Here is a 14,722-nt window from a genome sequence, read left to right as displayed (position 1 = left end):
AGTAAATACATGTTGCTGAACTTTTTGAAGAAATTACTCTTTCATTACTCCGATAGAGTTATTTTTGGAGTTCGATAATTAGACTTTTAGTTTAATACGGCTGAAAAGTATACATGTTGCTGAACTTTTTGAAGAAATTACCCTTTCATAACTCCGATAGAGTTATTTCTGGAGTTCGATAATTAGACTTTTAGTTTGATACGGCTGAAAAGTATACATGTTGCTGAACTTTTTGAAGAAATTACTCTTTCATAACTCCGATAGAGTTATTTCTGGAGTTCGATAATTAGACTTTAGTTTGGTACCGCTAGGCAATACATGTTGCTGAAGTTTTTGAAGAAATTACTCTTTCATAACTCCGATATCAAGAGTTATTTCTGGAGTTCGATAATTAGACTTTTAGTTTGATACGGCTAGAAAGTATACATGTTGCTGAACTTTTTGAAGAAATTACTCTTTCATAACTCCGATAGAGTTATTTCTGGATTTCGATAATTAGACTTTTAGTTTGGTACCGCTAGTCAATACATGTTGCTGAACGTTTAGAAGAAATTACTCTTTCATAACTCCGATAGAGTTATTTCTGGAGTTCGATAATTAGACTTTTAGTTTGGTACCGCTAGTCAATACATGTTGCTGAACTTTTTGAAGTACTCACTCTTTCATAACTTCGATAGAGTTATTTCTGGATTTCGATAATTAGACTTTTAGTTTGGTACCGCTAGTCAAAACATGTAGCTGAACTTTTAGAAGAAATTACTCTTTCATAACTCAGATAGAGTTATTTCTGGAGTTCGATAATTAGACTTTAGTTTGGTACCGCTAGTCAATACATGTTGCTGAACTTTTAGAAGAAATTACTCTTTCATAACTCCGATAGAGTTATTTCTGGAGGTCGATAATTAGACGTTTAGTTTGATACGGCTAGAAATTATACACGTTGCTGAACTTTTTGAAGTACTCACTCTTTCATAACTCCGATAGAGTTATTTCTGGAGTTCGATAATTAGACTTTAGTTTGGTACCGCTTGTCAATACATGTTGCTGAACTTTTTGAAGAAATTACTCTTTCATAACTCCGATATCTAGAGTTATTTCTGGAGTTCGATACGGCTAGAAAGTATACATGTTGTTAAACCTTTTGAAGAAATTACTCTTTCGCAAACTCCGATCGAGTACGTTATGTCCGCACATCGTCTATTGTGTGCGCTGTTGTTGCAGGGTTGCTCGCACGTGTTCCGAGGACTGCGTACTGCTAGTGATACATGTTGCTGTACGTTTTTGAAGTATTCACTTTTATCACTCTTCCAACAGAGATACTTTCAAACATCGCCCGGTAGCTCAGTTGGTAGAGCACTGGACTTGTGATCGGAAGGTCGCAGGTTCGAATTCGGGCCGGGACGGACACGGGTCAACTTTATGTGCACACCCAGAGACGGAAGCCATGTCCCACCCCCGTGTCATCACAATGGCACGTAAAAGACCTTGGTCATTCTGCCATAAGTGCAGGTGGCTGAATACACCTAAACACGCAGACACCTGGGTAGCGCGACTCCGTTGCTGCTAGCTTTCCACTGGGAGGAAGCGACCCGAATTTCCCAGCGATGGGACAATAAAGTAATGAAAATGAAAAATGAGAAAATGAATGTGTACATACTGTTGTTGCAGTGTTGCTCTTACGTGTTCCGAGGACTGCGCACGGCTTTGAAGACATTATTATTATTATTATTATGAACATTTGTGCGCCTAATCTAAATATAGCCCTAGGCGCTTACAAAATATACAATACATAGTGAACATTATACGAAACACAAATCGACAAGGACCAAGACACTCGGACTCATACACTCGCAGACAAACGCACAGCGAGAACGCGACGCACTCACTCATACCAACTACAGGCACATGCATTCTGAAGACGGAAAAACAGTCATAAATAAATAAATTATTGGATACATAAAGTTAGTTGAGAGAAGGAGAATAGAGCTGGAAAGGGAAGAAGAAGGAGAGAGAAGGAGACAGATTAAGGACCAGCAGGAGAGGGGGATGGGTGGTCATTAACAGACTAGTGAGGGAAGAGGTGTGTTTTGAGTGAGGTTTTGAATGATTGCATAGATGTGGAGTGCCTGAGTGAGTGCGGGAGTTGGTTCCAGATGGATGGGGCCTGGTAAGAGAAGGTGCGCTGGCCATATGTTTTGGTGCGTGCTGGTGGTATCCTAAAAAGGCGGGTGTCTGCGGAGGATCTTAGGGAGCGAGAGGGGGAGTAGACATCAAGAAGGTCAGAAAGATAGCTAGGGGACGATGGACATGTTGCTGAACTTGTTGAAAAAGTCACTCTTTCATAACTCCGACAGAGTTATTTCTGCACATCGTGTATATTGTGTGTGCTGTTGTTGCTGTGTTGCTCTTACGTGTTCCGAGGACTGCGTAAGGGCTAGTTATACATGTTGCTGAACGTGTTGAAGTATTCACTCTTTCACTCTTTCGACAGAGGTATTTCTGCACATCGTGTATATTGTGTGTGCTGTTGTTGCAGTGTTGCTCTTACGTGTTCCGAGGACTGCGAACGGCTTTGAAGACATGTTGCTGAACTTGTTGAAAAAGTCACTCTTTCCTCACTCCGACAGAGTTATTTCTGCACATCGTGTATATTGTGTGTGCTGTTGTTGCAGTGTTGCTCTTACGTGTTCCGAGGACTGCGAACGGCTTTGAAGACATGTTGCTGAACTTGTTGAAAAAGTCACTCTTTCATCATTCCAACAGAGTTATTTCTGCACATCGTGTATATTGTGTGTGCTGTTGTTGCAGTGTTGCTCTTACGTGTTCCGAGGACTGCGTAAGGGCTAGTTATACATGTTGCTGAACGTGTTGAAGTATTCACTCTTTCACTCTTTCGACAGAGGTATTTCTGCACATCGTGTATATTGTGTGTGCTATTGTTGCAGTGTTGCTCGCACGTGCTCTGAAGACTGCGTGGTGGGTGGAACTCAGTTCAGGAAAGGCACGGTGGTCCGACTGATGGGCTGCGTACAGCACCGAGACCATGAGGTGTACCCTGACCCTGAACAGTTCAGACCCGAAAGGTACAGTGATTAGGCCCCCCAAAAAATAGGTCTGTTTACGGTAACATAGGCCAAAAAATAGGGTCGGTAGGTCGGGGTTTTTTTTTTTTTTTTTTTTTTTCAAAAAAACCATATTTTTACGTTATTTTGCCCAAAAAAAACAAGATTTTTTTTTTTTTCCCCCAAATGCCAAAAACAAGTCTAGGGTCGCGAGAAAAAAATAGGGTCGGTCGGGTTACCGTAAACAGACTATTTTTTTTTTGGGGGGGGGGGCCTTATGAGGGCGGTGCCAATCTCCTCTACCTTGCTGCCTGCGCCTTCCCCGGCCTTAAATAGGGTCAGGCACCCGCTACAAGCTGGGTGGTCTGGAGACCACTCGGCAGGGATGGCCAAATCGTCCGCCCGATCGGCCGTGAACATTCTGGTCAAATGCAAAACGTTTGGTTGTACTACCGAGTTTTAAAGCCATATAAACACTGCAGATGCAGGAACTTCTGTGTAAAAAAAACCACCGCCATGTTCTAGTGAAACGACAACGAGGCTTCTGTCGTATCACTGCTATTTTAATTGTAATAATAATAATAATAATAATAATAATAAATGAGCATTTATATAGCGCAACATCATAACTTTACAATTATGCTCTTTGCGCTTGACACATTTAAAATTAAAACACAGTTATACAAGCATTTACATCTACATTCATAGTCAACAACGCTTAATTAAAAGCATACACCATCAAAGATACATTACAAAAGATTCTTCCACTAACTAAATAATAAAAACATGAATAAAATAGGTAGTGAAAAATCACTAAAACAACAAATAACACTAAAATTAAATTAAAACACAGTTATACAAGCATTTACATCTACATTCATAGTCAACAACGCTTAATTAAACGCATACACCTTCAAACATACATTACAAAAGATTCTTCCACTAACTAAGTAATAAAAACATGAATAAAATAGGTGGTGAAAAATCACTAAAACAACAAATAACACTACATGTAGCCTACTGATGGACTGAGAAAACAAAATCAGGGGTTGTATTTCCTGAAGAGGTGCGTTTTAAGTGCTCGTTTGAATGCTTGGGGTGACTGAGAGTGGCGGATGTGAAAGGGGAGAGAATTCCATTGTGTGGGTGCGCAGAAAGTAAAAGTGCGTTGTCCGTATGTTTTGGTTTTGGTGTGTGGAATGGTAAGGATGCGACAGTCAGAAGAGGCACGGAGTTGTCTTGCTGGAGAATAGTATAAAGAAATCATAATTTGTGGTGTGGTGTGTACCGTCCAGCGAAATTTCGAACGGGCTTGTGACTTCCTCAAAGTTACTCGCCCGGCTGGCCAGTTAACATTTTGAGATTTGACCATCCCTGCCGCTCGGAAAAATCGGGTATTTGTATTCGACCCGAGTGGGGGTCGATCGCTGACCGCCAGCGGGTGAGAGGCAAGCTCTCTAACCACTTTCTGTCTGTTTGTCTTTTCTGTTCCGCTCACTAAATTGAATAAGGCTGAAGATTTGCAAGATCTAATTCTAGTACACTCAACTGTCCGAAACGAGTCGTTGTCCCTTCGCTTACACCGAGTGCTATCCCTAATCCGGCTATAATTATGTCATTATAATTCAAAGTTTTCTTTTCCACGGCAGGTTTTCCAAAGAGGAGCGAAACAAGCGCCATCCATACTCGTTCATCCCTTTCGGCAACGGACCCCGGATGTGTGTGGCGAAACGACTGGGCCTGCTGCAAATTAAGCTCGCCGTGGTGAAACTCGTACAGCACTTCAGGGTGTGCAAATCGAGTCTGACCCAGACGCCGCTACCAGTGGCGCTCCGACCCTTCCTGTGTCCAAAAGACGGCGTGTTCATAAGGCTGGAGCCCAGAGAACAGTGATCTGATTGGAGACGACTTTTCACGATGTTACAGTGTTCTAGATCAGAGAACGTGTAGCTAAGACCTGTACGCGTACGTGTAGATATTACGTCAACCGTAACTCACCTTTTTACATTTAGTCAAGTTTTGACTAATTGTTTTAACATAGAGGGGGAATCGAGACGAGGGTCGTGGTGTATGTGTGTCTGTGTGTGTGTGCGTGTGTGTGTGTAGAGCGATTCAGAGTAAACTACTGAACCGATCTTTATGAAGTTTGACATGAGAGTTCCTGGGTATGATATCCCATGACATTTTTTTTCATTTTTTCGATAAATGTCTTTGATGACGTCATATCCGGCTTGTTGTAAAAGTTGAGGCGGCACTGTCACACCCTCATTTTTCAATCAAATTGATTGAAATTGTGGCCAAGCAATCTTCGACAAAGGCCGGACTTCGGTATTGCATTTCAGCTTGGTGGCTTAAAAATTAATTAATGACTTTGGTCATTAAAAATCTGAAAATTGTAAATAAAAAAAATATATATATAAAACGATCCAAATTTACGTTCATCTTATTCTTCATCATTTTCTGATTCCAAAAACATATAAATATGTTATATTTGGATTAAAAACAAGCTCTGAAAATTAAAAAAATTAAAAATTATGTTTCTGATGAAATATATGGGAGGAAAAAACCAAGCATTGTTCTGTATGCTATAACTGCCATTGTACGATATAATTTGATATCATAAAATCAGAAACGCATCGAACCAACCTTCTTGATACGTAAAATGACTATTTATTTTGTTCAAATGGTATTTCTCTTGATGTCTTTGAACCCGTTGCCGTATGATGGTGTAAGTTGTTATTTGGGCCATTTTTGTGTGTGATTTAGTTATTTTGTTCAAATGGTATTTCTCTTGATGTCTTTGAACCCGTTGCCGTATGATGGTGTAAGTTGTTATTTGGGCCATTTTTGTGTGTGATTTAGTTATTTTGTTCAAATGGTATTTCTCTTGATGTCTTTGAACCCGTTGCCGTATGATGGTGTAAGTTGTTATTTGGGCCATTTTTGTGTGTGATTTAGTTATTTTGTTCAAATGGTATTTCTCTTGATGTCTTTGAACCCGTTGCCGTATGATGGTGTAAGTTGTTATTTGGGCCATTTTTGTGTGTGATTTAGTTATTTTGTTCAAATGGTATTTCTCTTGATGTCTTTGAACCCGTTGCCGTATGATGGTGTAAGTTGTTATTTGGGCCATTTTTGTGTGTTATTTAGTTATTTCTGCATTATTATATTGGTAGGAAATTCGGGTCGCGTTCTTCAAGAAAATTAATGGGAAAGCTTGCAGCAACAAGACTCATGCTAACCGCGTGTGTGCAACCTGTGTATTTCTCAAAGACATTCTTAAAGGAAGCTACTTTTTAAGCAGTTTTGAAAAAAAAAGTTTCTTTAGTGTGTACATTATTTTCAACTTTTATTTTACTGCACAAAATAATGTTAGGAAGGTATTGACCTGCTTCGACACTCCCTCACCCCCTTACACACCCCCACCTTCCCTCCACCCTCCCCCCCCCCCCCCCCCCCCCCCCCCGCGCCCACCCAGCACCTCCATCACTCACGTATCTTTGGTCACAAAATATCAAAGTACCGATCAGATGTCTGTAGGATGCTGTCTTCTGTGTACAAGGTCAAGGTTGATGTTTCTACGTGTTTTGCTCCAACTACCGGGACGAGTGATCTTCAACCGAAAATGATATTGAAAGCAAACTTAAAGGACTATCGTGTGGTGTTTCCTTTTTACCTGGTGTGAACAGTGTGTTTTTTGTGTTTGTGTGTGTGTGTGTGTGTGTGTGTGTGTGTGTGTGTGTGTGTGTGTGTGTGTGTGTGTGAATAGAATAGAATAGAATAGAATAATGTTTATTGTCATGAACCAGTAAAGTTATTGACACAACAAACAACAAATAATGCATTATACAATGCTAAAACAATCCGTAACAAATTTGCCAAGACGAACTTGAACTTCGTCTTCTAAGAATAAGTTACTTGGATTTTTGTTAGCATATTTCATATTGATATGTGAAGCATCTTCTTTAAATTCATCCCTTAATTTAACATATTTATTGCATTTATCTAGAAAATGTATTTCATCTTCTATGACATTGCATTCAATACAAAGACGATTTTCTTTAGGGATATTCTGATGTCTTCCACTTTCAATTTTTAGACAATGTGTGCTAGTCCTTAATCTGCTTAACATCTTTCTGTGTTTATTATTCTTAATTTTTATTAAATATGACTGCATTTCGTAAGATTTACTGATCATAGAATAAAACTTAAGTCTGGAATATGTATCTGATTTTTCTTTTGTCCAGTATCTTATATATTCCTCTTGTTGTTTTTTGTCAATGGCAAACTTTAATTTGTGTACATTTAATGTAGATTGGTTATGCCAAACGAGGACCTGGAAAGAACGTCCATGTTCATGGCATCCTCCAGATTCCGAGTCTGACACAACCGTCGTACGAAGAAGAAGAAGGTTATGCCAAACGTGACTAAAACCTAAGTTACAAAGAGATTGTCTAACAAATTGTAGCCATGGCGTTTCTGTCGGATGGTGCAACATTGAGTCATATAATTGATGTATATACGAATCTTGTTTGGAGTCTAGAATATGCGCCCAGAATGCTATTGTTTGTGATAACATTTGTAATCCTAAAGGGAACCTTCCTAATTCCCCCAGTACAGATTATGAAAGTCGGCGAAACGAATTGTGCGGAAAGGGTTTTAATTGTGTGTGTGTGTGTGTGTGTGTGTGTGTGTGTGTGTGTGTGTGTGTGTGTGTGTGTGTGTGTGTGTGTGTGTGTGTGTGTGTGTGTGTGTGTGTGTGTGTGTGTGAATTAAAATACGCGACTTGTGAAATGTCCAAACGACGAGGAGTGTCAAAAGAATAACAGGAAAGTGATAAGAGTGCTGATCACAGACAATGAGGAGAAGTCAAACACACACACACACACACACACACACACACACACACACACACACATACATACACACACACATACACACACAAACACACACACACACACACACACACTCAAACACTCACACACACACACACAAACACACACATGCACACACATACACACACACACACATACACTTTAAGTACACACTCACAAAGAAACGCGCATACTCAAACACACACACACACACACACACACACCGCGCCCACACTATCTACTTTTTAAAAGTGTGAACAAGCTTGAAATAGCACTTGGCAATCTGACGTGAAACGGGAAAGGTGGAGAAAGGCTCTGTTTGTTGCTCCAGTGCACCTGCAGGTGAATTATTTGTCAAGAATTGTTATCGCCTAGAAACATAACTATTTTGATGATGAATACGCATTGTTGGCGCCAAACCATTCACTCTCTCTGTCTGTTCGTCTTTGTCTCTATGTCTCTGTCTCTCATCGTTTCTTCTGTCTCACTGAGCATGTCTGTATGTGTCTCTGTCCCTATATATCTCTCTTTCTCACTAACTATTTCGTCTGTGTGTGTGTCTGTCTGTCTGTATTTTTCTCTTTGTCAGTCTCTCGCTGTCTCACTCGGTCTCTCCGTCTCTGTCCCTCTCCTTCTCTCTGTTTCTGTCTCTGTCTCTGTCCCTCTCCTTCTCTCTGTTTCTGTCTCTGTCTCCGTCGTCTGTCTGACTCTCTGTCTTTGTCTCTCGCTGTCTCGCTCTGTCTCTCTGTTTATGTCTCTGTCTGCCTCTCTGTCTTTGTCTCTCGCTGTCTCGCCCTGTCCCGCTCTTTAAATCCATGCAGAATGTGCGTATCGTATGAAGTATTCTTTATTTTCTCAGTATTGACACATGTAGGTCTGTACCTATACGTGATATTGACTTTGACACTACAAAATTTTTCAGTCGTATGTTGAAAAAAGTAGTCCATCTGTAAACTCTGAATATGCAGATGACCTCTATAAATTATTCAATTGTACTCTGAAATCAAAGACAATGACCAATGACAGTTGAGATCGAAACTCGGTTGTGATGGGATATCCATAATATGTGGTTGTGATGGAATATTCAGAATAATCACCTCCTCAGCTAACAGAAACAAAGAGGCAGGTCATGGAATCATTTTTGACTCACATGCGAAGCAAAAGTGAGTCTATGTACTCACCCGAGTCGTCCGTCCGTCCGTCCGTCCGTCCGTCCGGACGTCCGTCCGTCCGTCCGGACGTCCGTCCGGCCGTCCGGAAAACTTTAACGTTGGATATTTCTTGGACACTATTCAGTCTATTAGTACCAAATTTGGCAAGATGGTGTATGATGACAAGGCCCCAAAAAACATACATAGCATCTTGACCTTGCTTCAAGGTCAAGGTCGCAGGGGCCATAAATGTTGTCTAAAAACAGCTATTTTTCACATTTTTCACATTTTCTCTGAAGTTTTTGAGATTGAATACCTCACCTATATATGATATATAGGGCAAAGTAAGCCCCATCTTTTGATACAAGTTTGGTTTACCTTGCTTCAAGGTCAAGGTCACAGGGGCTCTTCAAAGTTGGATTGTATACATATTTTGAAGTGACCTTGACCCTGAACTATGGAAGATAACTGTTTCAAACTTAAAAATTATGTGGGGCACATGTTATGCTTTCATCATGAGACACATTTGGTCACATATGATCAAGGTCAAGGTCTCTTTGACCCTTATGAAATGTGACCAAAATAAGGTAGTGAACCACTAAAAGTGACCATATCTCATGGTAAAAAGAGCCAATAAGCACCATTGTACTTCCTATGTCTTGAATTAACAGCTTTGTGTTGCATGACCTTGGATGACCTTGACCTTGGGTCAAGGTCACATGTATTTTGGTAGGAAAAATGTGTAAAGCAGTTCTTAGTGTATGATGTCATTGCTAGGTTTAGGTCAAGCATGTGAGTCGTATGGACTTTGCCCTTCTTGTTCTTTTTGATTCTTCCAATTGATTAAGTGGTGATTCTTGTTCTAAAGTCTGATACTTAGTGCTCAAGTTCCATACATTAGTTTATAAATAAAAGCGTAACACTTCCTTGTATTATATTTCGCTCATTAGCTATCCTTGGAACTTACATAAATAAAATACCCTTAAAAATGTCTTTCAACGTTTTTCAATTTACGGTGATGTGATTTTTTCTACTTTGTTCTTCTATTACTCTTCTTCGGTTGTGACCGTTTGATTGTTCATTTGATTTCGTATCCACTATGGAATCGTAGAAAAATTCATTAGAAGTGGTTATGCTAAGTCCTATTTTATTTGTTATTTCTGGCCCAAACACCCCTTGAACTTACAGAAAAGTTCACTTAATGTGTTGTATTACTTTGACATGGGGCAGACTCAAGCATTAATTCATGAAGACCAAGACAGATGTTACAAATTTGACTTTTTCACGTTGGGCTGTATCAATCTCATGTTTTATTTCATTATGTTACAATATCATTTGTCAAAAAATGTCCATTATGCCGAGTTTGTCTGTACTGTGCATTGTCACATTTGTTTCGCCAGGCGGTGAAAAAACACCACCATTTATGCTTTGGTTTAAAGCAGCCACGTGTTCCTTGCAAATGGTATCTTAGTATTGTCTCAGATGTGAACCAGACTGAGCTAGATACTGTACATGTACATGAGCTAGATGATCTATTGCTGTGTTGTAATCATAGACGCTTGGTCTGTGAACCTTTGAAGAAGGCCTGCGGGCCAACAATTTGGTATCAAAAGATGAGACATTCTGGCTTGGTGTTGGACTTTTTATTGTGTTGTATAAATATGCTTTTTAAGCTTTAAAAGGGTTTCCAGCTGTCACAGTGTGGTGTGGAGCAGAGGAAAAAGAGGGCTTTCTTGAATTCTACTGTACATGTATGTATGTAAAATCTAACGGTCACCCTCAGGTAAAGCAACAACACCCCAACACGAAAGTCAAAGACTCACTACAACTGTCTCAGCCTCTGTTGCAAGCTACATAATTATACACGGCCTTAATTAAAATCGTAATTTTAATGCTCATTACTGAAATGTAAACAATCTGCACACATTATGCATAATGTGTGTGTCAGGCGTACATTCCATTTGCTCTGTTCTCATCTGGGGTCAGACTGTTTGTGAAAACTGTTTGGGAATAAAAGTAAATATCATTTATAGTGTTGAAACGTTGTGTTTCACTTTTACCGTCATTAAAATTCATGGTTGCATCTACGAGACGAATGTTTTGATGCTCATGGGAGAAAAATTCGATTGTGTGTGTGTGTGTGTGTGTGTGTGTGTGTGTGTGTGTGTGTGTGTGTGTGTGTGTGTGTGTGTGTGTGTGTGTGTGTGTGTGTGTGTGTGTGTGTAACTGACAATACTGGGTTTGTATCAAGATTAGAATCAACTCTCTCTCTCTCTCTCTCTCTCTCTCTCTCTCTCTCTCTCGCTCTTTCTCGCTCTCTCTCTCTCTCTTTCTCCTTATGTAATTCCTTAAATGCACATTGTGTTGCATTCCATACAATGTATTTCTGTATTTTATATGATTGAATGTATATGTTTAATGTGCGTCTGTCTTTATGTGTTGTATAAAGGACAGGTTGGAAGAATAGGCTTTGCCTAAAACCTTTATCCTTTTGTAATAAAGTTCTGAGTCTCTCTCTCTCTCTCTCTCTCTCTCTCTCTCTCTCTCTCTCTCTCTCTCTCTCTCTCTCTCTCTCTTTCTCCCTCGCTCTCTCTCTCTCTCTCTCTCTCTCTCTCTCTCTCTCTCTCTCTCTCTCTCACACACACACACACACATACACACACGCACACACGCACACGCACACACACCCACACACACACACACACATCAGGAAAATATCTAGCAGGTGACGAGTTTATAAATACTAAATTAAAAAAATCCGATCTCGACAGTCTGTTCCCCCCCCCCCCCTTTTGCAATGTAACGCTCAATGTAAAAATCAAAAGAATGAAAAAAGCGTATTTCTTTTCACTGAAATGTAAACACGTGTTTGTGTTCAGTTGTTGTAGTAGTGTAGAGGTGATGGTGGTAGTGTGTTGACGTCTGTGTGTGTGTGTGTGTGTGTGTGTGTGTGTGTACTTTGATTCGCGTGTGTGTGTGTGTGTGTGTGTGTAAATGAGTGTGTGTGTCTGTGCGTGTGTTCGTGTGTGTGTGCGTGCGTGCGTGCGCGCGTGAGTGTGCGTGCGTTTGCGTGGACGTGCGTTATGTATGTGTGTGTGTGTATGTATGTGTGCATGCACGTGAGAGTGTGTGTGCGCGTGCGTTTGAGTGTGTGAATGTGTGCGCGCGTGTGTGGGCTTGTGTGTAAAATGTTTGACTTTCAGTCACCAAATAGTCCAATCTAAACATACTACAGTCCAGATCAGAAGAAGGAAGTAGCGGTGGGTCGGACACACCTTGCGACACAGCCAGTCCAATGTGTGTGTATGTGTGCGTGCGTACACGCATGCTCGTGTGTGTGAGAGTGTGTGTGCGCGTGCGTTTGAGTGTCTGTATGTGTGCGCGCGCGCGTGTGTGTGTGGATGAAATGTTTGACTTCCAGTCACCAAATAGCCTAACCCTAACCTATAACAGTCCAGATCAGAAGGAGGAAGTGTCGGTGGGTAAGACAAACCTTGCGACACAGCCAGTCCAATGTCACCCGACAATCGCTTGACTGGTATTCGCAAGGAAAGCGAAAAATAAACCTAAAGGGATAGTCAGCTTAGCGAGTTGAAAGCAACCGGTCACACTTGGGAGGCGATGATAAGAATAGTCCGAGACAAGAGGAAGTGTGTGTGTGTGTGTGTGTGTGTGTGTGTGTGTGTGTGTGTGTGTGTGTGTGTGTGTGTGTGTGTTGGGGGGAGGGTTACTGCGAAGACCTATTGCTCTAACAGGAGGGGAAAGGATTAATTATGTAAAGTGACCAAAATAATCATCTCGGTACTATTTTTGCTGGTGTTACCAACCAGGAAGTGAACACCGTAGTATTGATTGCCCCGCGACTTTTCCTTTGAAAACGTGGCATTGCCTAAACAGGTGGTACTCCTTCTTCTTTGTCATGCAGCAAATACGAAGTGAGCTGTTGATTCATTTAAAACATACACACACACGCATGCACGCATTCAAACATCATTTTCTTTTGGGGACTCTGTTCGAGTGGGGGCGTGGGGAGGGGAGGGGGCACTTTATCGAAAACAAGACAACCTAATATCACTTGTTCAATAAAACAAATCAAGATATTCACTCAAATATGTTTTATTCTCTAAAAGTAAGCTAAGTAAACAAATAAATCAAAATTATAAATTTAAACACATCACACACAAAAACAAAGATAATGCGCATTGTTCTATAAAAGAAAAGTTCACAAACACTATTATCAGCATGTCGAACAAACAAATACTCGTAAGCAGACAAGGCAACAAAAATTCAACACAAACAAACAAACAAGCTATCCGACAACTAAGTAAACAAAGAAAACAAAACAAAAGTTGAAACATAATCAAAATGAAACAAAACAACAGTCAAAACAAAACAAAGTAAAGGACAAAGAAACAAAAAACAAAACAGAAACCTAAAAGGAAGAAAAGAACAAAATAAAATAAAAATAAATAATAAAATAAGATTTTAAAAAAATTGCAAGACAATCACACAGAACACATACACATATCATCAAATAGAATAAGGGAAAAAAAATGCCTACCAAATATACGGAACATATAACCGTCACTTGTCCTATCATAGCCATTGTAGTTCATTTTCAACAATTAAACATTGCCCCATAGATAATGACTGGTAGTAATGCATTATGGGCGGACTCGGAATAAAATGTAGTAAAGCATAAATACAAAAATCGTTAGACTTGTTTGTTTGTTTGTTTAACGCCCAGCCGACCACGAAGGGCCATATCAGGGCGGTGCTGCTTTGACATTTAACATGCGCCACACACAAGACAGAAGTCGCAGCACAGGCTTCATGTCTCACCCAGTCACATTATTCTGACACCGGACCAACCAGTCCTAGCACTAACCCCATAATGCCAGACGCCAGGCGGAGCAGCCACTAGATTGCCAATTTTAAAGTCTTAGGTATGACCCGGCCGGGGTTCGAACCCACGACCTCCCGATCACGGGGCGGACGCCTTACCACTAGGCCAACAGTGCCGGTTAATCGTTAGACTACTACGGTTCCAAAAATCAGAATCTAAAAACAAGAAAGATTAGTCATTGGAAGGTTTCATCTATGACATTACATTATTAATCAATTGTTATTTGAAAAAAGTATAAGCAAACGAGTTCTATCTGGTTTTGTCAAAAATTAAACCTTCTAATAACCAACCTTTCTTTGCAGTTTTGATTCTGTAGTCATGCATAGCTTGAATACATTGGCAGTTGAGACAGATTATTTTGCTCTCTCTCTCTCTCTCTCTCTCTCTCTCTCTCTCTCTCTCTCTCTCTCTCTCTCTCTCTCTCTCTCTCTCTCTCTCTCTCTCTCTCTCTCTCTCTCTCTCTCTCTCTCTCTCTCTTTTATCAGTACTGTAATCTGCATGTTATGTTATGCTCTGGCCTTACTTGTAGGCGAACGGTATGTTATATGTCCGTCTGTCGGTTATGTCCTAATGTTGTATATATGTCTTGTATACTTGCCATTTACATATTTAATATACATGTTGAAGGATGAATGATGATACATTGTAGACGGATGCATGTTATTGATTAAAAGCCCCACAATGATGTGCTTGGCAAATACAAAACACAAAAAAAGAATAACTTTGATT

The 14,722-nt window shown here is 40.3% G+C and overlaps 1 protein-coding gene and 1 long non-coding RNA gene across 2 annotated transcripts in view; one reads left to right on the top strand and one right to left on the bottom strand.

Moving 5' to 3' along the window:
* The window catches only part of LOC138950785 (uncharacterized), a 125,875-nt gene extending 123,479 nt beyond the window's left edge, over positions 1-2,396 (bottom strand). The window contains exon 1 of the long non-coding RNA XR_011450793.1: positions 1,713-2,396. This is a non-coding gene — a long non-coding RNA (uncharacterized lncRNA). The remainder of the gene's footprint in view (positions 1-1,712) is intronic.
* Positions 1-6,504, top strand: part of LOC138950779 (cytochrome P450 3A6-like) — a gene marked incomplete in the record, with an annotated part of 137,214 nt that extends 130,710 nt beyond the window's left edge. The window contains 2 exon segments of the mRNA XM_070322504.1: positions 2,946-3,083; positions 4,712-6,504. Of these exon segments, the coding sequence (XP_070178605.1) occupies positions 2,946-3,083; positions 4,712-4,955 (382 nt within the window).
* Positions 6,505-14,722: the final 8,218 nt, after the last annotated feature.

The sequence above is a fragment of the Littorina saxatilis genome, linkage group LG16 (assembly GCF_037325665.1).
Source record: "Littorina saxatilis isolate snail1 linkage group LG16, US_GU_Lsax_2.0, whole genome shotgun sequence".
NCBI classification, from domain to species: domain Eukaryota; kingdom Metazoa; phylum Mollusca; class Gastropoda; order Littorinimorpha; family Littorinidae; genus Littorina; species Littorina saxatilis.
The sequence above is the reverse complement of the archived record's forward strand: the minus strand, read 5'-3'. Positions and strand labels throughout refer to the sequence as shown.